General features: G+C 37.2%; 1 protein-coding gene across 6 annotated transcripts; it reads left to right on the top strand.

The window, feature by feature from the left end:
• Positions 1-8: 8 nt before the first annotated feature.
• SNX16 (sorting nexin 16) lies at positions 9-26,702 on the top strand. 6 transcript variants are annotated; one of them, XM_021550551.4, is made up of 8 exons: positions 9-92; positions 4,556-5,020; positions 9,061-9,147; positions 12,449-12,597; positions 17,094-17,163; positions 21,852-21,988; positions 24,822-24,938; positions 25,200-26,702. In XM_021550551.4, exons 2-8 carry the CDS (start codon positions 4,649-4,651, stop codon positions 25,303-25,305), a joined length of 1,038 nt encoding a protein of 345 aa, XP_021406226.1. In that variant the 5' UTR covers positions 9-92; positions 4,556-4,648; the 3' UTR covers positions 25,306-26,702. The 6 variants fall into 6 exon arrangements, with proteins under 6 accessions (XP_021406226.1, XP_021406228.1, XP_021406227.1 ...); XM_021550552.4 differs by lacking the exon at positions 9-92 and adding an exon at positions 337-701; XM_085572292.1 differs by lacking the exon at positions 9-92 and adding an exon at positions 1,378-1,501.

The following is a 26,702-nucleotide window of genomic DNA, read 5'->3' as shown; positions in this document are numbered from 1 at the left end:
GGCCCGGCGCGGCCCCGCCCCGCCGCTCCCGGCAGGCCCCGCCCCCGCGCGGGCGGGCGCGGCGGTGGCGCGGCGGAGCGCGGCGGGAGCAGGTGAGCGGGGCCGCCGGGCGGGCGGGAGCGCAGCCCCGGCAGCTCGGGCAGCGACAGAGCGAGGCAGCGGGCGGCCCGTGCGGGAGGGCCCGCCGAGTGGAATCTCGCCGCTGCCCGTCCCGCGCCGGACGAGAACGGCCCCGCCGCCTCCGCGCGGCTCCCGCGCACCTGGTGGAGGCGGCGGCGGGCGGTGGCGCCGCGGGGTCCGGTCCCGCTCGGGCGGGACCGCGGGTACGAACACCCCGTTCCCCGGGGCGGGGCCTCGCCGCGCCTCCAGGTGTTTCCTCGGCCGGTTCCCGCAGCCGTGCGCAGGTCCCGGGAGGGCTCCCGGGCCCCGCCGGTGTCGCGGGCTCGGGGCCGCCGCTGGAGTTACGTAAAGTGGCGGCGGCGCTCCGAGCGCGGCCCCTCGGCGGCGGGGCCGGGCCGGGCGCTGCCGGCCGGTCCGGTTTGCTTCTCCTCGCGTTCGGAACCGTCAGCGGCGCTCCCTGATGGGCGGCTCTGGGGTGCGAGGTACCTGCAGCTGTTCCTCGTTCCGCAGCGGGCTCTGTGGGGCAGCAATTACTCCTCCGTGCGTGGGCGGTGATAAATGGCCCCCCAGTTCATAAGCAGGTAAAAAATGTTGTTAGGTAAGTTGGCTGAATTCGGCCCAAAATGATTATTAAAAAATCATGAAACCTAAGTTGTTTCTTTGTAAATTCCACTTATTCTATAGCTGACTTTCCTCAGTAGCACTTAAACCCTAAACATCAGAGATCAGCTTGTCTGCCTTGTCCAAATAGAGGCACAATATATGTAACCAGATCGCAAATAGTATTGCATAGCTAAAAGTCTTCTAAATCCAATTACAACTGTTAAGTATGGATTGCTTTGTTTCTAATCTATTATCCTTGAATCGTGTGGCTTACATGTTTCTCGCTGAATATACAAGCCATTAGTTTAAAAAGCTTTGGAACTGCGATAGCTGCAAGCTGCAGGCAAACCCTTTTTAAGTGGTTTTATTACAGCCTATTTGCTTTACCCGCAGAAAGAGAGGTGACTGCTGTAAACACCAGGATAAGTTGGTGTCATGCTGCTCTTGTAGCATGTGACGGCCGGGTTCCCGGGACTGTCCTATCCTGTTTCAGATCTTGCAGTTCAGCACTTCCAGCAAATGTTCTCTTTATTCTCTTTTCATTCTTAGCTCACCCCGGGAATCAAACTAAACAAAATACAGGCCCCGAACAGGAAGCAAATATCTTGTAGAAAGTCAAGAAAATAGCTAGACAAGAAAGTGCAGTCTCTGAAGTATCTCATAGGTATTATGAGCCATTTGCTCTTAAAGTTGGAGTGCTGCAATGATTCTGCTGATTCTGTGAAGCTGGGGTTGGAGCAAACTGAGCACACAAACCCTCCTTGCTGCACCGAGATAAGTAAGGAGTGACATGGTTTGTCTAAAATGATTTTTTTAATGAAATTGTTCTCAGTTCCTTTTATTGTGTGAATTGGCAGTAAGCTATATTCATAGATAAGGCTGGATTCCTAAGGTTGTGAACCTCCTTTGAGCATTGTATTTTTTTCTAATATTTAGTAGCCTTCATAAAGTCCAGATTGATTTGATTTTGAGCCCTCTTGTAAATATTTTACATACTAGGAAATTGCGATACTTCTACAGTTGAAGATGAGTTTACATATGTATTTAGGAATATATATGTGTTTGTGAGTCTGGTAATGTAATATTTTTGTATATTTCTTTCAACTCTTTTTACAAAAATAATATTCAAGTTAAGTGAAGCTGTGTGCTATATGCTCACTTGACCTGGCATTTCTGTTACTTAGAGAATACTTTCCTGTTACTTTTCAAAGTTAGAGGAATCTGTGTGTGACACAGGTGGTATCAACCCCTTTTATTTGTCTGTGGGTGTGTTTACTGTGTCAGATTGAGTCAAGAATAGCCTTCAGAAGAAAACAGTGTCATCATCAGCTTTAATACTCATCGACTTGCAATTTGGGGTGGCCTTGCAGAGTACGAAAGAAACTATACCAGAAAATGTACCCTGGGAGTGAGCTTAATGTAGAACAGCTGCTAATAAATGTCCAGGCAGCGGTACCAAATTAGAGCTGGTCTGAAAGGAAAGTTGCTGAAGCACGTACAGTGCAGGTGTTGGCCTCTCAACACCAAGGGCTTTGTCCTCAGGGTGGTCTGTGTTGAGCTCTCTTGCTTGCCAGATAGGTGCAGCTGCTCAGAAATTCGTGTGCAGTTAAGAGTCATGTGTAGTATGTAAACAAGCTCAAGATAGTAAGTTCTTGACTGGCGTTTCACTTTAAAGGAGGAAGTTCTAGGAAAGACTGTTGTTAACTATACAGTTAACTATTGTAATTGGTGAAAATGTCATTGTGGGGTTTGGGGTTTGCTTTGGTTCTTTTCATAAAGTGATGAAAAGCACAGGGTTTTTTTGCATCTTAAAATTCCATGAACTCCTAGGTTAGCTTCAACAAATAGCCTCCGAGATGTGGGTTTATTTTCCACTCCAGGTTCACAGTCATGCAACAGAGGATAATCACTTTTTACATATAGATTTTTTGATTTCTTTGCAGTCTGGACTCACTTAAGTTCTTCCTTTTACAGGAATTTAATCCTATACCTCCCAATAACATAGCTAGCTGGGACATTGTTTAAGGGCATGCTTTCAATTCCTTGTGCTGGTAACATGGAAGAGTCACTTAAGCAGTAAGTGAAAAAGGAGTTACCTTTTTTAGTGTTTAATTTAGATACTGTTCAGAGAATATTGCTAGAGAAAATTTATCAGACGATGCTTCACACCTTGCATTAAAGAAAAATTATTGCAGAGCTTATTGTTTGAGGCAGAAAATAGATTTTCTTACTGAGGTATAGGTGAAAAAAAGGATTTAGATGTAGCTCCAGGAGTACATCTTGTCTTGGAAACAGGTGTGACTTGCTTCTCTCACATGGAGTGAGGCTGAAGCAGGTCAGATGTCTGACACGTGGCTTCACTCACAGAGCCAGGCACAGGACTGTGCTGCAACAGAAGCTGCTAGATACTTCAAATCCCATCCCTGGCCAGCTGAGTGAGTCAGCAGGGTTTATGGTACTGACAGTTCAGCTCCCTTCATATGCTACTGAGTGTCCAGCCTCATTCCACAGTGAAGCAGATAGTCCCAAGAAATGACTGCCAGTTTGAAATTGTTCTCCTGGTCAAGTTAACTGAATTTTCTGACAGACAGTGTATGAAGACTTCCCAATGGAGCTGGAAGGATGACTTTGTTTTTTCCTTCACTCAAGGAATTTGTTCAAGAGAATTTTTCAGTCTTCCTCGTGGTAGTTCATTTAAAATTTATGTCTTTATTCCTGTGCTCTAGGATTAGTTTAGAGCAAGCATCACTTCATACTCACAATTAGGAATGTCATTTGGTTTTGCTACAGTAGATGATTGATTGTCTGATGTGAATCAGGTTGGCGGTTTCCCATTTCACAGCTTCCTGCAGCCTCCTGGTTGATTAGTTTATTCCTGGGTAGATGGATCATGGCTCAAATCCTGTTAATCCAAAGAGGTGGCATTTAATTTGCATCTTGTAAGAGCTCTTCTTTGTGTACTTTGTTAAAATGAGGAGATGGTGCTTTTTTTGGCAGTTTGATACTGCTGTCTTAATTTTTTTTTCTGAAATGTATACACATGCATGCAAAAGACTCATTTGAAATGCTTTTGTTGAAGAAAAAAATACTATTTTTTATTTATATTTTTATGTACACTTTTTTTTTCCATTTTAATCTTCTGGAATGGAAAACTACCTGCTGTAACAACCCTGCTTTTGATATGCATGCTTGTAAAGCATAATTGCACCAATTCAGACTCCAGAAAATGTGCACATTTAGCATTGTGACAAATGTCTGCAGCATTATATACAACAGAGTTGTTTTGAAAAAATATTTTGCATTGAAAACAGATCCATTATACTTCAGGGAATGTGTAATATGCAAGTATGTTTTCACCTAAGTTGTTTACTGTCATGTCTTTTGATTCATGTCATGTGTATTGTTGCCTGTGTGCTTGGCTTGCATAGTTTGCAGTGGATGTCTTATAGAACCAATTCTGAGAAAACCTTTTGTACCATTTAGGTGAAACAGTCACTGAAAGTATACTTCTTCTTACATGACAGAAAAATTGCTGACTCTTTGGATAAAACCAAATAACACTTAAGTCTTAAAGGACAAAATAATTTTTTCTTTTGTAATCTTGTTTTGTCCTCTTTGCTGTTTTAATTTTAAAAGTTGTGGAAGACAGAACTTTTGTAAAGCAGTCTGTCAAATGATTGAGATACAACCTAAAAGCCAGATTCTTTGTGAAATTGTTTTACCATCATTACTGCTGTGTACCATCTCAGAGCTAATACAGATCTTTTTCCCAAAGCTTGTAGTGTTGCTTTGATTTAAAAATGACAGCAATATTTTCTGTCCTTAATTGCAGATACTGTTCCTGAAAACAAGAGGAAACATGGTTTATATAGCAAATGAAGCTTAAATTCCTGGACCAAAAATTGAGGGCCTTTTTTCATGAAGGATGGCAACGCCATATGTTCCTGTTCCTATTCCTATTGGAAGTTCATCATCCAGCTTTACAAACAGAAACCAAAGAAGTTCTTCCTTTGGGAGCATTTCAACAAGTTCGAGCTCCTCGAAAGGACAGCTGGAGGACTCTACAGTTGATAGTTTTAAAAAGATGAGCGTGCCTGACCAGATTGGTTCCACGTCATCTGCGTGTAGCAGTCCCCTTGTTAGGACTAAATTTACAGGTCTGGATACATCCATAGAATACAGTACACAGCCTGTAGAAGAAATAGAGCAGAATGAAGATTCCAGGACCTGGGAAGATCGACCATCCACACCTACTATTCTGGGCTATGAGGTGATGGAGGAAAGGGCAAAATTCACTGTAAGTTTTGGGTGTAGTATAGTTGATCCTGTAATGACAAGATAACAATTGAATGTGCTTTGCATTGTCTTTCAGTAATTAATCCTGCAGTTCAGGGATGTTATCAGTTTAGCTTCAAAGTACTTCCTGACAGGAAAATACCATTCTTATTATACAGGTGGGAAAACTAGGACTAGAAAGCAGTCTTTCCTGTAATTGTGTGTGTGGAATAGAAGGAATTAATTATGTTTCATATATCAATTTCTGCTGGAAAAGTCAGGAATTCCTTGAAGCCACAGTTCTTATGAAATGGAAGTTGTGTCAGTTCTACGTAGTTGAACTTTTTAAGTAAAATGTAGTCTTTTATTTGTCATGAGTAATAAGAAACCTTGACATTAGCCCTTTGTAGTTATAAGTAATTTACAACATTTCTGTTGAAGTGCAAACATGTAGATTTCAACTTCTTGCCCAGCTCAGTTTCTAGTAAGGGGAAATCTGTTCTGCAGACAGACTGAGAAGTCGCTTATGCCATATCTTGTACCAGAACAGCAGTCTATCTGGTTTATATTGATTTTTCTCGAAGTGCACTGTAGCTGGCAGTTCATTTTTTTTTGCATGCCATAAATATATCAATGTACTTCCACATTTGTTTTTATGCGTGTTGTTGAAATATTTCTTTGAGATAATACAGCAGTGCTTGTGGGACTGATGGCTGTTTGTTACTGATTATTGATTACATTACTTAAGATGAACAATATTAATCAGAAATAGGTAAGGAGAAGGAAATAGCAGACCAGTTTTTTTTTCCTCCTATTTTCTTTTAGATTAGAGAAATGCATTAGAGAAATGCACTTTATGACAGTTAAATACTAATGAAATCAAGATCTTTTCACAGAAAGTTAAGTAATGATGCTTTTTAATTATTTGAGAATGATACCCTGTCTTTTCCTGAGATTTTCAGCTTCTAACATCTTTGTGCATGTTAGCATAGGAGAAGAGCAGAATTTTTTTAATGGGCAGATTAGAAAAATTGTTTTAAATAATAACCTTCAAAACTAAAACAACAGTTGATATTGTTATATGTACAATAATTAGTCTGCAAATACCACAGAATCATTTAGGTTGGAAAAGACCTCTGAGATCAAGTCCAGCCTTTGGTCACCCCCTTGACAACAAGATACTGGTACAAAGTGCTACCTCCACTCATTTCTTGAGTAACTCCAGGGATAGTGACTCCACTACCGCCCTGGGCAGCTCGTTGCAATGTTTAACCTCCCTTTCCATGAAGGAATTCTTCTTGATGTTTGATCTGAACCTCCCCTGGCATAGATTGAGGCCATTTCCTCTTGTTCTGTCACTGGTTGTCTGGGAGAAGAGACTGACCCACACCTGGCTACAGCCTCCTTTCAGGTGGTTGTAGGGAGCCATAATGTCTCTCCTGGGCCTCCTTGTCTCCAGGATAAATGTCCCCAGTTCCTTCAGCCACTCCTCACATGACTTATCCTCTAGACCTTTCACCAGCATGTTGCCCTTCTTTGGACATTCTCCACTGTGTCTTCCTTGAAGACATTGCCAAGACATATTCCAGTGTGCCTGTAAGGTGTTCTTCTGTATTAACAATGATAACTTTGTCTCTTTATTGTATGTGGAAGGCCAGGTCACGGTACAAGTGAAACATTCTTCCATTGTAAAATGCTTGGATGCTTTTTTGCTCTTCCTGATTTCACTTCTATTGCTGAGTTGGCTTCTGAAACAATTAACTGTTTGTTTTCAGCTGTGTGTTCTGCATGCAGTTTGCTGTTGTGCATTAAAGCCAGCAAGAAATTAGTCCTAAGAATTTGAGTTGCTTTTGCAATACTAAATCAGTGAGATTTAGAAGACAGTGGAAATCAAATTAAATCACTAGTAAAAGAGAGGAGACTCAAATACTGAATTCTTTGTTTTACTGTTGGTTGCATGTCATAGTTTAAAAAAATAAGAATCTGATTAAGCTGCATGATGTCCAAGCTTTGGGACTTAGATGCTAATGCATGTTAGAGTCCATGGTTGCTGAAGCTTATGTGAGAGAAAACCTAGGCTGAAAAATATCTCCTTGTAAACATTTAGTCTTAAGTAAATTTACAGTCCTGGAATCTTCAATTAGCTTTTTTTTTTTTTTTTAGCCAAGTAGAAATGATAATGAGGTGCTGAATCAGCCACAGAATGTTACCACATATAGGTGTATTTTCATTCATATTTTTTTATTTATAGAATAAAGCAATTAATGTTTGTGTGGAATCAAATTAATTTGTTGATTTAAAACCTTAAAGAAAAGCCTAAAACCACCCAACCACCTTTTTTTTAACTTTGGCTGGGAAACCAAACATGTTTGTTTCAGGTTGCCCATAATTTTGAGGCCAGTAATCACAAGTTGATTGCACTCCCTGTTACAGTTAAGTTCGCTGTAATTGGTGAACTTTCTTTTTTAAGTTATCTAATGTTCACTTGGAAATTACTCCATTATTTCTCATATACATGTTCAGACAATGCTTTTGCAGAACTTAGAGTAGAATACAAGAATAGAATACTGATTAGCAAGTAAATTCGCATATTCCAAAGTTTCTTCTTCTGTGTGTTTTACTGTGTACTAGCAAAGAGTCTTCATAATTTTGTATTTATTTCTTAATTTTATTTATGAAAATAAAACTGCTTATACTTTTAGAATGACAGCAAAGTAATATTTGGGTACACATTTATAAAATGCAAGGCAGAAAAATTATATTTTAATGATGGTTTTGTAAGCATGTCCTGCAGCTTGAATTTTAAAAGCTAATAGCTTTTTCCTCTGTCACAATCTATGACTTCCACAGATGATGTAACTTGAAAGTGAAATTGTGTTGAAAACATTGATAGCAAGTACTTGCTGAAAAATTGCTTTTGATTTGCACCATAGCTATCTGTAGTTTCTGTAATTATCTGGAACTTAATATATTGTGGAATACAAAATTGCTAGTAACAGTCTCAGACCTGTACAGAAGTTGGCTAGCACTGGGGTTATCACATATTGGGACTGCAATAAGCAAAATACACTTACCAGCTAAGACAACCTGCTGTGACAGCGTGAGGTACTGGAGAAGATTTTACTACATAACAGATTAGAAAATGCTTTAAATAGCATTTGATTAAATGAGGGATTGTTCATAATTATAATTCTAAAAATACCTTTTTCTTTCTTGTATTATATTTTTTACATACAGAGTGGGCAAAATAACCCAGTACAATTGCAGAACCTACGTTGGAGGGAGTAAGGTTATGACATTAGACACTGTTTAATGTTGTCTAGTTGAAGTTGTGTTGTTAGATTTATTGTGTTCAGGTATTGGAATATTAATCCTCCTAAAAAGTAATTGTAGTATTACCCATCATCATTGTTTTGTTTCTTTATCCATTTGCCTTTAAATAGGAGTATGGTGCTACTGTGCTGTTGTGCTGCTAAATCTGATTCAGAGAATCCATTACTTCAATTACACAGTGATGGTATCATCATTCTGATGCAGTTTTCTAGTGAAATCGTATTTGCCTGGAAAGACAAAACCTAGTGTTCGGGACAAATGCAAAGGAGGATGTAATTTTATTCTGCATCATTTCTCCTTGTGAAGCAAGTCAGAGGAGACATTTTCAATATCACAGTATTTGATTATTAACAGTCATCTTAAAAATAGAGAGGCCTCCAGGATCAATGAGTAAAACTGTAATTTAGCAAAGGTTAAAGTAGACCTCTGAAACACACTTCCCTTACTTCTTTGATAGCCAAGCCTTTTGTTCTGCTGGGCAATACATTCTTTCTTACAGACAGAAATAGTTATATGTATTTAGCAATTACAGGAACTACTTCCATAAATTCTGAATTAATTTAAACTCTTTGTACTGATAATTGTTATTTGCATTTCTTTTACTCTAATTAAGATTTTTTTTTATCCATGAGTTTTATTTAATTAAGAAACAGAGGATCATTTCAGCCTTCCAGACAATGCAGTGTGAAGTTTTGTGCATTTTTCTGATATTTCTGTCTTTCCACACAGGTATACAAAATACTGGTGAAAAGAAATCCAGAGGAAAGCTGGGTGGTTTTCAGACGGTACACAGATTTCTCCAGGCTTAATGACAAGGTGCGAATTATAAACTGGTAAATTCTCTGCTATCTTACCTCACTTCTCTCATGTCTTTTTTGTCATATTTTCTATTTTTTTTCTGATTTTAACACATACGAAACTAATACTGTATTAATGACTGGAAAAATATGATTCCTCATTTTTTCAAAGATACACGAAACAGCTACCGCTGATGTAAAGAAGATGTAACAACTTCATCTGAAGCTGTTAGTGTGCTTCAAACTTTTTATTTATTCCTAGTTTATATTATAAAGGAATTAACTCTTGAATACTTATCCCCTGTATGGAAGTAGAACTGGAGGCTGTATTCTCTTGCAGGAATACAGTAGTTGCTTAGTTTTTCTGTGTAACAAACTCAAACTGTTTTGTTAATCATAAAACTGAAGTTTCATGAATATAAATATATTCTTTGTAAGTTGTTTTCAGTGTCTTCAAAGTTAATAGTGAAATATTGTATCAGATCTTTAAATATGGAGGAAACACCAGATGAATAGGAATTCTGGGCCAACAACTTAGTATTTTTAGAATACTTGAAAGGAAAAAATGCTTGTCTGAAAGGCACAGGTTTTTATGATTGGTAAATAGTGTTTAACTATCAAAAGTAGAGAAACAATTGCACTTTTCATTTTCATCGTTTAGCACGCTTTCTGCCAGAATGTTCTTTCATGTTTCACCATGAACCTTGTTTCTTTACCCATTGTGAGGGATTTTTTGTACAGGTTATCACTTTGGATTTGTGTCCCTAATCAACTAAGAGCTAAATTCAGCTGCAGTTTTGAAAATGGACTTGAACTTTAAAATTTCTCTGGGTTCTCATTCAAATAGGTTAAACTATCTTCTAGGCTACCTTTGAAACACCAGTGGTGTTTAAATTGCTAAATGTAAATTAGTTTAGAGATTTATTTCTGAAGAAATTCCTGTCTTAAATACAGTCTATCTTAAATTAAGGAATGTCTTGGTATTGGCAGAAGCCTGACTTCTTTGGAGACAAATGATCTTGGTATGTCAACTCAGGTTTTGAAAGTCCAAGTCATACAGCAGTTTGCATTTTGAACAGCTATGTCAGGTCAAGAATTGGCTTACGTCTGTTGACTTAGTGTGGTTGTCAGTGGTTTTAAAAATTAAAATGCCAAAATATCTATTAGAATAAATACTTAAATTTTACACATGAAGCCCTTAGTCTTTGTCATCAAATGTTTGGCAAAAATAATTGGCTTTTACCATTATTTCTAGGTATTAATATTTCTGTTTAAAAGAAGAATCTGTATTTTTTAGAATTTGTGTCACTATCTGAAGCTTTTTCACCTTTCAGTATACATCTAAATCATTTACTCTTTGGTCTGTAAGACATTATACTTTTTATAATACAGAAATGTCAGCTCTAGGAGCTTAAACCACCATTCAGGAAGCATCAGAGAATTACAAAATAGTAACATAATAATAGTTTGAAAACACATAATGAAATGGCCATTCTTAAGAAGCAAAAAGTTTACCATTTCTCCCCAAGACTGTGACTCATGTGACATGTGTAATGTGTCACATGGTGATGCAGGAAGGAGTAGGAAAGGTGCTGGATCCAAGCAAGCAATCACAGCCAGAATAAGTTGTCAGACCCATGGGTTTCCTTGCTGTGTCCGAGGAGAACTCAAGAAAGAATGCCTCAGAACTGTGCTGTTGAGAATTAATTAGACCCTGACAGCAGCTGGGTCTTACATTCTTCATCCACAAAAGGAGTAATCTGTGGGTAGGTGTACTCTCTCTCTTTAGGATTAAATTACTTGATCCCTGTTACCAGACAGGTCAAAGTACCATTAAGCAGAAATCGGTGTGGTTGAAAAGCTTTCCCAGTAATGGTTATCTGCTGTCTTCTGTACAACTATCAGGAACTCGTTTTGTTACATTCCATGGGTTCTGTTCTATTCAGATACATTCTTATATATATATATGGCATTAATGATAACTTGGTAAGAGATGAAGGAACTTGGGAGGACCAAATATAAACTTGAAGATACAAAGAAGACTCTAATATCAAGATGAAGTTCAGTAAGAGGAAAACAGACTTAAATAATTAAATTTGGAAATAAAGATCAAGGCTTTAACAATAAACCATTCTGTAAATAAGGAACTCATATTTATCATGGGCTATTTGAATAAACAATACTTGTGATCTTTATAAAGCACCTCATGCTGTGAAACAATACTTACATAAGCAAAGGTAAGCCATTAATGTGTTCTTCCTTTAAAGTATGTAGGTAGAGAGATGCTATTTGAAGTGCAGTGTCTGTTCTAATTTTTCTAAAACTTAATCTGGTGAAAGAGCTGCCCATTATAATTTTCTATCATAGCAACATTCATATTAATATAATCTGTGTACACAGATCATCTCCTGACAGAAGTTGGCTAGATCCTGTATTCAGAAAAAAAGATTAAACAATTCTTGTGGGAGCTGAGATACCGGATTTTATAAAACTGATTTGCTTTTCCATGGTGGTTGTAAATCCTCTCCCAGATTTTTCTTTCCAAACATAACTTCGAAAAATTGTTTTTTTATAAAAGTTGTTTTTATTATCATGTATATTAGAAAAATAATTTACACCCTTGGAGAGGTTAATTGTATAAATTTATGCTCCCATTCACTTGCATATTTTATTTCTGAATTCAAATTAACAATCTGGGTGTTTCTGATGTCAACTACACCCCATTGTTTTTAAGTAACTCAGAAATGCAGTTTTGCATGTTACTAGGGTTTGAGCCATACTTGCTTATTGAAATTTTATTATTCTGGGTGTACAAAGTGCTACTCTTTACAAGATATCATGCATGTGTTGTAATTTATTCTTCTAACCCCCCAAGAAAGACAAGTTGCAGATTTGCAGATCTGTAATGGGGTTTTATTCTATATATATGTATATGTAGTACTTATTATCCCTGAGTAGTTTAGAAGAAATACCACTGAAATTATTATTCATCTGATACTTGTTTTTAGTTTTCTTATGTTTACAGACTCAGGCTGTAAACAGCAGACTCAGACATTAAATAACAAAGCAAAGGTTTTCATTCCTATTTTTGTGTGTTAAATTTGAGGAAAAATACAAAGCACTCTGTTGCATAAGGTAGCAAGTGACAGAACTCTAACTGCAGTTTAAGTTGTAATTTGGATTATACTTATGGCTGAGACTTATCTTGTGCTTGAACTTTAACAGAAGTCAGAAATGTCTTATAAATCCGAGTAAATTCAGTGCCTGTGGCAAAATTAGTATTTTTTCTCAATTTTTTTTGTCTTTCATTTAAATTTCAGCTAAAAGATATGTTTCCAGGCTTTCGGTTGGCCCTTCCGCCAAAGCGCTGGTTTAAGGATAATTACAATCCTGACTTCTTGGAAGATCGACAGCTGGGGCTGCAGGCATTCCTCCAGAACCTAGTAGCTCACAAAGATATTGCTAACTGGTAGGTGATTAACCTTTGCTGGTTCATTTGTGGCTTTTTTCTCTTTTTTTTTCTTTTTTTGTGGCTATATTCCTCTTATAAAACTCCTAGACTCCAGCAGTGTGGTGAGGGATTTCAGTAACATTCATGTTGTGCATTTGGTCATTATGTGAATTATTCAGTGTCCTTTTAAATTTAGTCTCATCTTAGCATAAAAAAGTGCAGTTGCAGTGTTTTGTACAGGGATAACTAAAAGCTGTCATATTTAAAATGTTAGAATAGTGCCATGTTTATTCCTAAAATGTTACTTCTCTGTGTTTAATGCAGAATTGATAACATTGTTAATTTATACAAGGCTTTCACAATGGAGAGTACCTACACTATTACACAGTTAATTCTTAAAATGTGTATTAAACTACAGGTTTTTTATCGACATGACATGAAAGGAATTTACAGGTTCCTGTACATAAGTAAATGTAAATCACAAATCAAGGAAGTCTTGATAGTTCAGAAAACATAATGTGTTTTTTGAACAGCAAAAGTGCAAAGATTTCTTTCAACAGCATCTTTTTTGTACAAACTGGGAGATTCTTCCAAAGCAGGAAAATGACCAGAATGTAATTCTGACAAATGAAATGTAAAATAATTTTATTACAGACTAGAAGAGAATTTAAGTAAGCAACTTGCTAGAGGCAAAGCAGTTATCGTTAAAACCTTTGCCAGCACCAGAAATAAAAAAGTTAAGGTTGCTATAGTAGAGATTCTTCGAGGAATGAGTCTAAGAACCTGTCATCATCTGAAACTTCATTCAAAATAAAGAGTAAGAAATGTTCTAAAGTAAACCTAATTCCCTTGAGACGTTTAAAGGAACAAAATGTTGAAATTGCCAAGCTGTGCTGTGGACTGTTGAGATCATATAGTGCTCATACCTACTTTACTTTTTAGTAGAAGGGGTGTTACTACATTTGACGTTTTTATAGGGCGTTCGACTGCTGAGTCTGGAAACTAGGGATTTGTACATCAGTCTGACTTTGGTACTGCTTGTAGTAAAAAAAAACCCAAAGTGGTAAGTGGATAAATAAAAATTATGCAATGTCTCCTTTAGAGACAAACGAGCAGTTATGACAGGGCTTGTATAAAATGGTTAAAAGACAAGGGGGAAAGCACTGATAGAAATTTAGGGGTGGTGCCAATGGAATGTTAGATCACAGTTGCGGACACTTGAACATCTTGAAATTATCTGGAGAATGGAATGAACAATGAGATCACAAACTATTGTTGAAGGATCCTGAGGTACTGAGTGACTAACATCAATTTTTGTGTCTTGAAGTAGAAAATGACACCCATAAGTACACCCGCACAGATTTATGAACTCAGCTGGTTTTGCAACTTGGAAAATTACTATTGGTATTGATACCACTAGTTTCCTGAATCAGTTCAGTACTCAGCAAAAGTCAAAAAGTTTCATTAAAATCATTAGAGGAACTTCAAAGGGAAGAAGTTATTGCTCTGGGAATCTGAATTGTATTTCCATATAGTTCAGTGCTAAAGCACAGCATTCCATCTTAAAGGAGGTGTCTGTTAGAGGTACAGAGAAAGCAAGCAAAAACAGATGAAGCTGCAGAAAAATTTCCCTGCAAGAAGAGTTCTCTTTAGTCTGTTGTCTTAGATGAGACAAACAGGGCATGTGAAATCATCAAAGGTGAGAGGGAAGATGAGTAAGGAATATTAAATATTTTGATGATTCATAGTCATCCTGAGTATGTCATGCTGAGTGGCAAAGCTTTGTTGTGAGATGTCAAAGATTAAATGGTTTAAAAAAGAAATGGGGCTCAACTTACGAGTTTCTGTGTCAGTGGCTATTAAATATGATTATACGAGTGAGGTATGCAGCTGAGAAGTTTAAAAACTTCCTAATAATTAAATTACATAAAAATAGGTGTGCTAAAAAGAAAAGGAATCAATCTCATCCCTAAATATAACTTTTGCTATTCTGCTGGGGACACACTAGTGAATGGAATAGACTTGGTTAAATAGATCTGAAGTCTTTATGCTTCATATTGTTGCAGCTAGTTTAGCATTTCAGCTGGCTTATTTGTATCTTAGTGATGGATCATATTGGACAAAATAGTGTTTGTCGTATTTTAAGGCAAATATTCCAAATTGAAATTTTTAGACTGCATTGGGTAACATATACAAAAAGGAATTAAAATGCTTGTGGAATCTGTTTTTTGGCCAATAAAGAGATGGTTAACTGAAATGCAGTTTTGTAGTACTTTTATGTAGGCTTCTGCATGAAGACAAAAATTTTTAATACATTTTATAACCTATTGATATGGTTCTAATGTTTGGATCTGTGGAAGGTCTGAATTCCTCAGGAAGTGATTAGAATGAGGGAGATTTGACCATCTAATATATTTACCCACTTACCACAGAATAAATTTACTATTAATGGGAATTAATACTTGTACCTCACATGAGCAGTGGTGAGCATTTCACCCTGTTTTTGCCTTTAAAACTCAACATTTACTTCTCCTGTTTTGCCAATAAATCAAACTGCTTGGTTCAGACCTAAACCAAAAAAGCCTGTTATCTTTGTAGAGAAGTCAATTTTATTTCTCTTTATGTACTGTATTGACAGTGGGAAATTTGCCCTTCAGGGATAGGAGACCTCATTTCGTGTACCTATTTTTTAATAAAACTAGATTCACAAAGTATTTTAAAGATAAAATGGAGGATAATATATGCAGGTGGCTAAATTTAGAGTTTGTGGTATATAAATTCTCATGTTTTATCCTGTATTGTAGATTCAGTGAAAGATCAAATTGAAATTCACCCAAAGAGTTAAAAAGTGGTCAGAAAATTTCATATAACTCATTAAGTGGGAGAAAGAAGTTTAACCTGCTAAACAGAAGCATCATCTGGCTTTATATAGATGACAGAGCTGTCCTGTCTCCACCCTGTATAAGAAGCTTGGAAGGGAGGAACTTGGTCAGCTTGGAGTCAGGCATCCTGTGAGCTGCACTGCCCCTTTCCCCTCCCTAGGGCTGGCACTGCTCCCCCTGGAGAGGGAGGTCAGCCAGCACGTGTGAACAGCAAGCTCTGGCACAGGACTGAAAAGATCCCTGTGGTACTTTAAAGGCAGAATCCTCCATTCATGAAATGAAAAGAAGAGGTGTGCCACATGCAGAGGAGAGCAGGGTCAGAGCAGACTCTCCGAGCAAAGCTAGGCTGTGAATAAATGTTCATGCCATCAGGTGCCTATTTTAGAAACAACAAAGTGAATGCTCAGTGTATTTTAAATAAATGTTCTTTAGAGTATTTTTAAAACTAAAATGATAGTGTAATGCGTGATTAGTGTTTGAAGAAATTTCTCCTCATTTGGTTTGCCACATCTGAAGCTGGCTGATTAGGATGGCAGCTGGATGAAAGTTTCCTTTCTTGTGTTTGTGCTTTGTGAAAACCTCAAATGCAGAGAATGAGTGGAAAACTGAAAATTACTGCCTCTTCCTTGGGGCCCAGGTGGGAGGAAGAGACAGGAAATTAAGTCTAGATTACCATTTTTCATTTTTGTATGCTCATTGCAGTAGGAGATGATTTAAAGATTTACAGTAGTGAGAGGAAGCACAGCATTGCTCCTAAGTTGCTGCTTGCTAATTAATTGTGAATACAGTGTTCTGATTTGAGGTTATTTGAAGAAGAATTAATTCAGCTGAGCAGGAAACTCTTAAAAAGGTGGCTGAAGGGGACATGTTTGGAGATGCTTAGGAGTTCTGTGAAAAGTAATCTAAATTTGGAAGACAGAATGAGTCAGATGCTTGAAATACTCTGTAGTAAACCACAGGATTACACCTACTTCCTTCTTCTGGCCTTTGCAAAACAACACACAGAGCAGGGGAGATGGCAACTGTTGCACAAATCCAAATGGAATGCATTTGTTTGAAATGTGTATTCAGAGATGGCTATGTAGTAGATCCATGACACATTGTGTTCTATTATTTTATAATTTATTATTTATACAAAAATATACACTGTATATATAAAAATTACATAATGTGTATGTCAATGGATTATGATCTTTGCAAAATGGAGATAGGTGTACATGTTTTAGTACTCATGCTTAAATGCCCTGATACTACCTGAAGGGATCTGCATATGGATTTTGACAGCATACTTTTCATCCATCGTATAATACTAATTTTATAATACTTATTTTTCTCCAGGATAATTATTTTCAAACCTCTTCAATACCAAAGTAATAAACTTGCCAATTGTCATGTAGCAACAAATTCTATGACAATTTTTTAAAAATCATGAAAAATCATGTTCTAAAACTGCTTGCTCATCTTCATAAGTTACATTCTAAATACTGTCCCTGGTCAACACAATACTTGGGAGTAAATTTGAGGATGTATATTTTTGTGTCAGCTAAAGAAATACCTCCATTTTGCGATCATTATTAAGTGTTGTTGCTGGTTTTGTACTTCCAGTAATTCACTCTCTTTTATTTGGTAAAGCCTTGCAGTGAGAGAATTTCTTTGTCTGGATGATCCTCCGGGTCCTTTTGACAGTCTAGAAGAGAGCAGGGTAAGTGCTAAATAGTAGGATAGAAATATAATGCAAAAAGCAGGTGTTTTTAGAATATTGTTAGATCTGTATAATGATACAGAATGAAAAACTTCTGTTTCTGTTCTTTCACAAAAATCACAAAAGGATGTGTTTCTAGAATGGGCATAGTCTGATAATTGGTACACACTGATCATCTTTGATTGCTGTACTTCATCCCTGTCCCAAAATACATATCTTCTTTTTTGCCTTTCATGAGCCATGGATGAAGTTTATTTTTTAAAGCAACTACTTATGTAATGCACCTACTGAATATAAGGAGAGATTTTATAAGTTTATATTCAGCACATTGTTACAGTGCTTATACCTTAGACTTCAGGTCTTGCAGGGAAATGTTTCTTGCTACAAAATGACAGAATCATGGAATGGTTTGAGTTCGAAGGAACCTTAAAGATCACCTACTTCCAACACTGTCATGGGAAGGGATGCCTTCTCATGCAGTGAATGCAGTTAAATGATTAATTCTCCCCACCAAAAATAGTGTTCTTGCAGAAAACTAAGTAGTGTAAAGTAGTGTTGTAAACCAGCAGCCTTTCAACATGCCTATGAGCACACTGAACAAATAATATTGTGTGCTGCAGTCTGTTTTCTTAGAAATAAATTTTACTGATATGCAGTGCTGTATCAAGATTGTCTAGAGCAGATGATCTTCTTTTTCTTGCTTTGTAGAATAACTGTGTTTTTGAATTGCATGTATATTGTTAGTCTTGCAGAAATTATGAATGTTAAATGATGCTCATTCAACTAAATTTATATTTGCCAGCTTGTTTTGCATGTGTGTAGGATTGCCTTGGTTCTCATTACGTTACTATGTGCATGTGAAAGATTTGGTATGGTTTTTGTGTCACAAGCTCGTATTTGATTTCTATACTGTAGGAATATAAAAAGATAAAAGACTTTAGGTAGTGTAAAAAGGCTCTAGAAAGTAGACATAAAGTTAAGAAAGGTTGGGAGACTTAATAAAGTTACTTACCTTTTTGTATTCCTACACTGTACAATCCCTTTCCATCACTGATATTTAAACTGATGGAATTTTTTTTTAATTACCATAATTATTTGTTCCAATAATATAAAAAATGTAAGTGCCTTCTTCATTGAAATTTCAGTCATGCTTGCTGTGGTGAAATCTGTGTTATTCTTCCACTGGAATTTAATCAAACCATTGAAACAGCTGTGCTGCTGTAGTTTTAGCTATTACCAATTCCTGTGAAGTTGTTGAGACAGTTGTTTTCCAAAAGATACCACACCTTATTTATAGAGTGACTGGTGTTGGAATGGACTTCTTGAGATCATCTGTTCCAGCCCTCCTGACTCAAGTAAGGTCAGCTACTGCAAGTTGCTCAGGTCCATGTCCAGTAAGGTTTTTAATATTCTACAGAGGAGACTTCACAGCCTTTCTGTCCAGCCTGCTCCAGTGGCTGACCACCAGTGCAGTAAAAAGGTGCAACCTCTCAGGTCCCATGGACATTAGTATATCCAGTTTAAGTGCTCCCTGATCTGGTCTTCTCCCACTGCAGATGAGTTTGTCTAGACCTTCCTTCTGGCTGCAGGGTATTAATTACTCAAGGCTGTTTTTTCCAATCAACACAACAAGTCCGTGGTTTCCCATCTTTCTTTTGTTGATGACATACTTGTAGAATCTTTTTTTTTTTTTTTTTTGTTTCTTTTCACATGCCTTGCCTGATTCAGCTCCAGGTTGTCCTTCACTTTCATAATCCTGTCCCTGTAAGATTAGACAGCAGCCTTATGTTCCTTCTGTGTCATCTCCATGCTTTCACCCCTAGTAGAATTGCTTTATATGTCTGAGCTCAGGAGACCCTTGCTCATCTACACAGCCCACCTGCAACCTTGTTGAGCTGTACTTACTGACCCTGCAGGTGGTTATTCTTAGATATCAACTTGCTCTCCTGGACTGCTCTTTGCTCCAAGGTGTTTTCTCATGGATTCTTTCTTCCAGGCAGGTTTCTGAATAGATTTGAAGTCTGCTCAACCTGAAATTTGTGGTTGTAGTCATGCTTTTTGTTTTGCTTCTGATTGTTAGGAGAAACCCTAAACTCCTGCATGCTAAAAGCATCTATAGCCATCCCTTACTGTTTGTTGCTTTTTTTTATTTCTTTTCCTGGACTGCCTTATAGAGGAAAAGCACCAAGGTTCATATACTTATTCCTGGAGTTCATTTTTAAAGATATCTCAAAACTTTTATTTTGCCTTTCTATTACCATCCAAAGCATTGCAGAAATATCTGTTTTCTTCATGATGGAAAATATGGATATCTTATATTTGGTTTATGTCCATTCTGTTATCCCAAGGACTTGCCAAAACACATTTATCTTTTCCAGGGGAGAGATACAGGTACCTGTTTCATTGGAAGCTGATAAGGCCAATAAATTTAGTCACAGAAAAGTAGGCAAATACTCATTAATTTTTTTTTTGTCATATCCTTGATAGTTGTTTCCACATATCTTTTCCCAACCATCTCTGTTTCATGATCTGAAGAAGGAAGCAAAGCTGTTATCCTGTCTGAAAGGTGATCCATCAGAATTACAGGAAAAAATTAGTCCATCCTGGGTGTTAAAACTTTCAGACTCCAGGTGTCCCACTGTCTAAAGAACAAGATAGCTCATTACACACTGTTTCCTTTCTCAACTTTGGTTCACTTTTCTGCTGTTACAGCATCCTTCAGAATATACTGATGTTTCCTTACTCATTTGCAAACAGTGCCTGTGTTTGCTTGGGCAGCTCATACCCAGATTGCAGTTAGAAATGAGTTTTTCCCAAAGGCTTTATTCAATTCTCAGAAAAATGAAACAGTTTTCAACACTTGTGCAATATTTTTATCTATTTTGTATATAGAGAAATTGCCATGTGCATACAGCTAAAGGTTGAAATAATAAACTTAATTATATTCTTAAGGAAATAATGTCCAATTTTCAGTTAGGGTATCTGAATATTGAATATTTTTTCAAAAATTCAACCTTGAATATTTTTACCAAGAGCAGAAAAAATTACTTAATTGGCTTGGCTGAAATGGGATGACTGCTTAACCAGAGTGATAGCTATAGCAATCACCACAAATGCTGTGTCAAGAGTGAGTTGTGTGACACATGCTCTTGGCTCTAGTTGACATGAATAAAGCTATAGCTTAACTCATGACTGGTCTTCAAGTGCCTGTCAGCAAAGATAAATTTGCTATCTGAGTCAATAAAATAAATTAAAATTCCATGGAAAAAATAGGGTTGTTGAACTTAAAACTCCTCATTTGTTTGTACTGTATAATTCCAGGAAAACGTAACATTTTAAAGAGCATGAGTCTGCTTCAGTTTAAACAAGTGATAGTATATTCTTGATGTTTGTAGCCTGTTTTAAAACTTTAGGACAAACAGTATCTTAACAGCATTGTTCATATTGCGCTAATATAAAATATTTATATTCAGTGGACTCTGAGTTAGTGATTAGTTGCAGGTAAGATTAAGCCAAGGAAGCCTCTCACTTGGGGCTCTTATTTATACATGTAAATTACTAAATCAGAGTTGCACATGACTATTGGAAGACTTGTGCTTTCCAGTAACAGATGAGGAGGCTCTGTGCCAATGCTTCTGTCACTTCCTGCATTCAGAGGATGTTGCATTAGACATGGGCTCGTCACGTTGGGTTTTGTGATTGCTCACTGACAGATCCATCAGGGTGTGTGATACAGACATGCCATGCTCAGCAGAGGAACCCAGCATATTTGTCATGGCTGAGTAGTTAGTGTTCACAGCATGCTATTACACTTTTCCAAAATTTTTTTTACTGGTCTTCTGATTGTCATGATTTCATATTTGTAGCAGGTGTTTGGTACAGAAGTGTACAGCTTTGTCTTTATCCTGGGTAAGGAAGGACTATGTACTTAATCCAAGTACTCCTCACATCGTGGGAATATACAGATACTTTGAAACTGACTTTCAAGTCATGTGGAAACAAAACTTTAGGAGGAGAAAAGGAAGCAGGGAGTTCAGTTTATGTTCAATATAGGCAAAAAGGTTCAAAATCAGGAACTACTCTTCTAGTGTCTCCCTTGTTGTGAGACAAGCAGTATTGAATTGATGGTGGTCACACAGGTGACTCCAAAAATGGAGGCAAGCATCAGCATTTTATTGCCCTACATTAAAAATCATACCTTTTTTCTGTGAATTCCCACAGACAGCAACACTAACTCCTTCCTCTCTCCACAGCTGGCCAACCCACCTTTTTATAATACACATCCCTATTGGACACAGCTGTGACCTATTAAGGGCAAGGCTGCTTCCAATCTTGGGTAATTAGTAGAGCTGCAACTCATCAGTGGCAAGATTGCCCACAGCACCATCTCTATTCTCTTAGAATCCATTCTCCCACGATTAAATAAATAATAAATCCCATAATTCAATATGATCATAATTATATGATTAAAGTATTTGCATTGCAGGTTAGTGTAATAAATTCACCATCCAAAGCAAAGCAGCATTATTAAGATAAGAATTTTGTTTAAAATTTACATAGCTTTTTATAGTAATTAATCTGAAGACAAGCAGCTATAATACTGTTACAGGTTGATATTTCTAAGAGAAAAGTTAATAAAAGCAGTCCACTGAAGTTAGATTGAAGATGTTCTTAAATTTGTCTTTTAGGCTTTCTGTGAAACTCTGGAGGAAACAAATTATCGCCTACAAAAAGAACTGCTTGAAAAACAAAGGGAGGTTGAATCACTGAAGAAATTATTAACTGAAAAGCAACTTCATATTGATGCTGTTGAAAGAAGAATTAGGTATGTAGAAATTTTAAGGGTTTTAGGAGGTTATCTCCATGAAAGCATTTTCTCCATCTAGTCACAATCCCCAGCTTTAGCTGTATCTTGGAAACCATTTTCCCTACATAACCACAGACAAAGCAATATTTTCAGTAAGCTCTTTCTTGTATTCTGGCTAAAAAGCTATTTAGTACAAATGACTGAGAAACTTGTCCTATCTTTTCCCTCTAATGTAACAGTGATTGTTTTCTAATCCTTTTAAGTCCTGTATAGATAGAGCAAGATTTTGTTCTGCTTTTGAAATGTTGAAAATGTGAAATGCCCTGCTAGAGATGAGTGAGAAAATTGCTTTGAGTTACAAAATTCTGTCTGTACTCAAAGCTTTGACAGAGCATAGTGATCAAGCAGTTATATATCTGTAATAATTTAATTTTGTTCTGAATTGCTTGAATGAGATGCTGCAGGTATCATTTAAATAGCATGGGAGGTTGTCCACTTAAACCCGAGGGAAAATGGTACCTGTCTGCTAAATTCTGTAGCAGGAGCTGTTGATTGATTGATATTGTGCTATCCATTGTCCCATTAGAGTCAGTATTGCAGCATTTCCTTACCAAAAGAGTGAATTCCTATGGTCCCATTAGAACTTCATAGAATCATAGAATTATTTAGGAACCTTAAAGATCATCCAGTTTCTGCTAGACCAGGTAGTTCAAGGCCCCATCCAACCTAGCCTTGAACGCTTTCAGGGATAGAGCAGTCACTTCTCTGGGCAACCTGTTCCAGTGCCTCCCACCTCACAGTAAAGAATCTCTTCTTAACATGAGATCAGATGAAAAAACATTCCCTCTGCATGTGTGTCAGACCAGAGGCAGTGAAGAAATTTATTAAAAAAAAAAAGAAAATAACTTTGATTTTAATAGTGAATGGGATGCTGAGTCCAGCATATCCAGGATGACTAACAATCACACCTTAAAATGTTCTAGTGAAATACCTTTGGAAAAGGCTTTAAATGCAATTATTGTGGCTGACTGAAAATTCAGATCAGAATACAATATTCAGTTTGTTGCTTACTCCTGAAGGCAAGTAGTTACATTTGGAAGATGCTTCCCCTGTTTGATAAGACAGTTATGACATGCTCCTGCTTTAAATAGTTAAATAGTCAGGAAAAGTTAAATAATTTGCATTTGGCTAAAACAGGATAGGAAATTCTGTGTGACAGAAAAAAGGCATGAATAGCAACAAAGGACTTGATATTTTCGTGTTTTTCCCAAAAATAGATTACATTTTTTAAATACTCAAACACTGCTAGTTTCCCAGACAGATAAAGTCAGTGAAAGTCAGCCACATAGTGTCTGAAGTCTTGATGAAAAATAACTTCTGTGCCTTCTGGCTGTAAAAATAAACAAGATCACAAGTTTTTTCTGTAAAGAACTTCAGCTTGTCTGATAGTAAATGAACCCAAAAGAAATATGTCTGTCTTTGGCCTTGTTGAAGTAGAATTTTTATTTGATAGCCCAACAAGAATTAAGTACCTTATGCCCACACACTCTAAAGGCCAGGTACCTACAATGGATGTGAGGCAGAAGGGGACAGCTGGACAAGTCCTGAGACTTGCAGGACTATTATTATTATTGCTGGATTTGGCTCAAACATAGGCTGGTAGTCATGATACAGAATGCTGTTAAGGCTTTATATAAAATGCATGCATTAAAATAGAATAATAACAACAGTAGTTAGAGCAATTTTAAAAGGGAAAGAAATAACTTTAAACACAAAATGGATCACAAGCTTTTGTTTCCAGTTCAAGTCACAGCTTGCGAAATGTTTTGGAAAAAAGGATTTCTTTGGTCAATCTACATGACCATATTCCCATTTGTAGCTAAGCTACCTGGACCATTATCTTGTGTTGCCATTAAGAAAAAAATTGTCTTATTACCAATGGAAAAATTTATTGCTTTGAAATTTAGTGTGTGGTTTTGTAAAGTTACAGTGAAAAAGTATTGAAGAAATCTTTTTGTCATCCTCGTGTCTTCCTTTTTCCTATAATTTGGTTATAATCCTTCTGCCTTTTAGGCAAGATGTGTGTGGCTTAGTCTGAATGTAATTTTTTACCTTGAGTCATACACACTTCTCTGGAACTTGGATTTTGTGATGCTACTAAATTGTCACACAACCAGAGAATGATAAAATGGCCTGGGTTGGAAGGGACCTGAAAGATCATCTAATTCCAAACCCCCTGCCATGAGCAAGGACACCTTCCACTAGACCAGAGCTCTATCCTACCTGGCCTTGAGCACTTCCAGGGATGGGGCATCCACAGCTTCTCTGGGCAGCCTGTTCCAGTGCCTCAGCACCATGACAATAAAGATTTTTTTCCTAATATCCAATCTAAACCTGCCCTCTTTCAGTTTGAAGCCATTTTCTCTCAGGGGAACAGTCCTGTCAGTACAGGCTCTCTGAATCTTTCTTTTAGGTTCCCTTCAGGTACTGGAATGCCGCAATTAGGTCACGCCAAAGCCATCTCTTCTCCAGGCTGAGCAATCCCAATTCTCTGAGCCTTTCCTTATAGGAAAGGTGCACCATCCCTCTAATCATCTTGGTGGCTCAGAGATTTAGAGGACTGAATTTAGTTTAGGAATAAGCAGCTGGAGCAAATAAACTGTTAAAATAGCTATCCAGTGCAAGCCCTGCCATCTCTGTACCAGTCAAAGAAATGGGGCATGCAGGAGTGAGACTGAAAGGTTACTTTCAGTCTTGTTGCAGAAACTGTCAGGGTTAAAATGAAACAAAGTTCTTCAGTGACAAATGTTTGCTGTATAGATTGGTGGTACTCTGTTCTTATCTGTTGTAGGGATTTATCTTTAGGAAACATGACTCGTCAAATGTCAGGAGAAGAAAGTGAGTGCAGTGGTGAGGTGGAGTCTTCTGCAGTAGAAGCAGACCAGGGTACCCTGGGTGAGGACAGCTGGTAAATACTATTATTTTACTTGTATTTTAGTTATTCTTAAAGTATGTGTTTTGAAATGTTTAGTCTTGCATTAATTCTGCACAGCTGAGAAATTCATCATTTTACTGCACCTCTCTGCTGCATAAAGCCCCTCAGGATAGATAATTTTAGATCTAGAATAAGCGATAAGTTTAAAAAGCTTTGTCAATGTTTTGTGGATTGTCTGCATAAAATGGCTGTAGAAAATCATACCGGTTTCCACTTATTGATCTGTCTTTGCAGCTCAGACAAAGAGAACCACAAGCCATGCTGGAGTGGCTCTTTGGCTGGAAATTCTGTCCCAGAAATTGAAGTTGCTGAAGTTGCCTATACCACGGATGAAGAATAGCTGAGCAGCAGCGGCTGTTATCTGGGAAAGGTCCATGTTAAGGGTGTATCTGTGGGTAGGATCATAGAGTAGCTGTGAAGAATTCACAGCAAAGAGCAAGAATGCACATATTGAATGTTTACATAAATCCTTACAAATTATTAATGTAAGAAATATATCCAGTGCTGCTTTGATTTCAGTTTTTATCTAGCCTTTATGTATTTAATATATTGAAGTCTAATAAGGGCTAAAATCAGCTAAAGTTTAGATAGTGTATATACACAATTTGGCTGACTTTCCTAGCAGAATGACAAAAGGTTTCACATTAAATCATGGAACATATCTAATTCATATTGCCACCATTGTGACATATTCGATGTGTTCCTCTGTTTGGTATTTGTGTTTTCTTACAGCCATAAAATAATGCTTGCTGAAGTAAAAATGGACTCATTTGTGTATAGGAATGGAGAATGTGTTGGTTTTAAATTCTAAAGTTGAAGAAAGTTTCTCTGGAAGTTTTATGCAATGTAATAGGAAAACTTCCAGTACCAAAAGAAAAGTAGTTACAAAATGAGATATAGTTGGACATTGTCAAATGGTCATTTTTGCTGAAAGAACTGATCTGAGACCCCCAAAACACTGTGTATTTTCATCCCAAGATAGCATGCTGTAATACCTTTTGTTCAGTAATGCTGCTTTGAAAATCTGGGATACCTTTATCATATACATTTAACAACAAGATCTATAAATTTGCCTTTTTCTCAGAACACTACCTCTTGCCACCTTGCTAATGCATTCATGTTTGTTTAAAAATATTCCAGATGATATGGAGGCTGTTGAAAGACTTGTAAAGAAGCCATATTTTTTCCTGCACAGTTCATAACTAGATTGAATCTAGTTCCAGTGTATTTTTGTTTCAATATATTGTACACATGGGGATGTTGGTACCTATGTTGTATAGCCTATTTTTCAAAATGTATTAAGACAGGAGATGCACTTTATAATTAAGACTCCATTGTGCCAAGTTTGGTTGGCTAATTGGTTGAGAAATGGGAGTTACAGGGAGAGGATTATGTAGTGCCTTTTTGTATTTTACTTGTTCATTGCTGCAGAATTTTGTTACAGTGCTCTGGGTCAATTCTGTGGAATCTTTGATACAGCATTTTTCTGTTCTTCACTTATTTACTGAAAGTGCCTTGTTTTATTATGCTTTTCCAATAGAAAGAATGCTGTTTTCTTGTTTTGTTTTGTTGGTTTTTGTTTGCCCTATACCACCCACATCATTGTTTAATATTGTCAATATGCAGTGTCTTTGTGCTGGAGTTTTCAAAGGGAGCTTTGTACTTCAGGCTATGCATACAATGACCTTTATGCAGAACTGTATAAACCTTCCTGGTGAAATAAAACTATGGACAAAA

The sequence above is a fragment of the Lonchura striata genome, chromosome 2 (assembly GCF_050655825.1).
Source record: "Lonchura striata isolate lonStrDom1 chromosome 2, ASM5065582v1, whole genome shotgun sequence".
Taxonomy (NCBI): domain Eukaryota; kingdom Metazoa; phylum Chordata; class Aves; order Passeriformes; family Estrildidae; genus Lonchura; species Lonchura striata.
This window is presented reverse-complemented; position numbering and strand designations above follow the sequence as displayed.

Excerpts from the sequence above, each read along its gene's own strand:
- SNX16 (XM_021550551.4), top strand. The coding sequence starts at position 4,649 with ATGGCAACGCCATATGTTCCTGTTCCTATTCCTATTGGAAGTTCATCA. Across the intron at positions 5,021-9,060 it reads AGGAAAGGGCAAAATTCACT|GTATACAAAATACTGGTGAA; the intron begins GTAAGTTTTGGG and ends CTTTCCACACAG. Across the intron at positions 17,164-21,851 it reads ACAGTCTAGAAGAGAGCAGG|GCTTTCTGTGAAACTCTGGA; the intron begins GTAAGTGCTAAA and ends TTTGTCTTTTAG.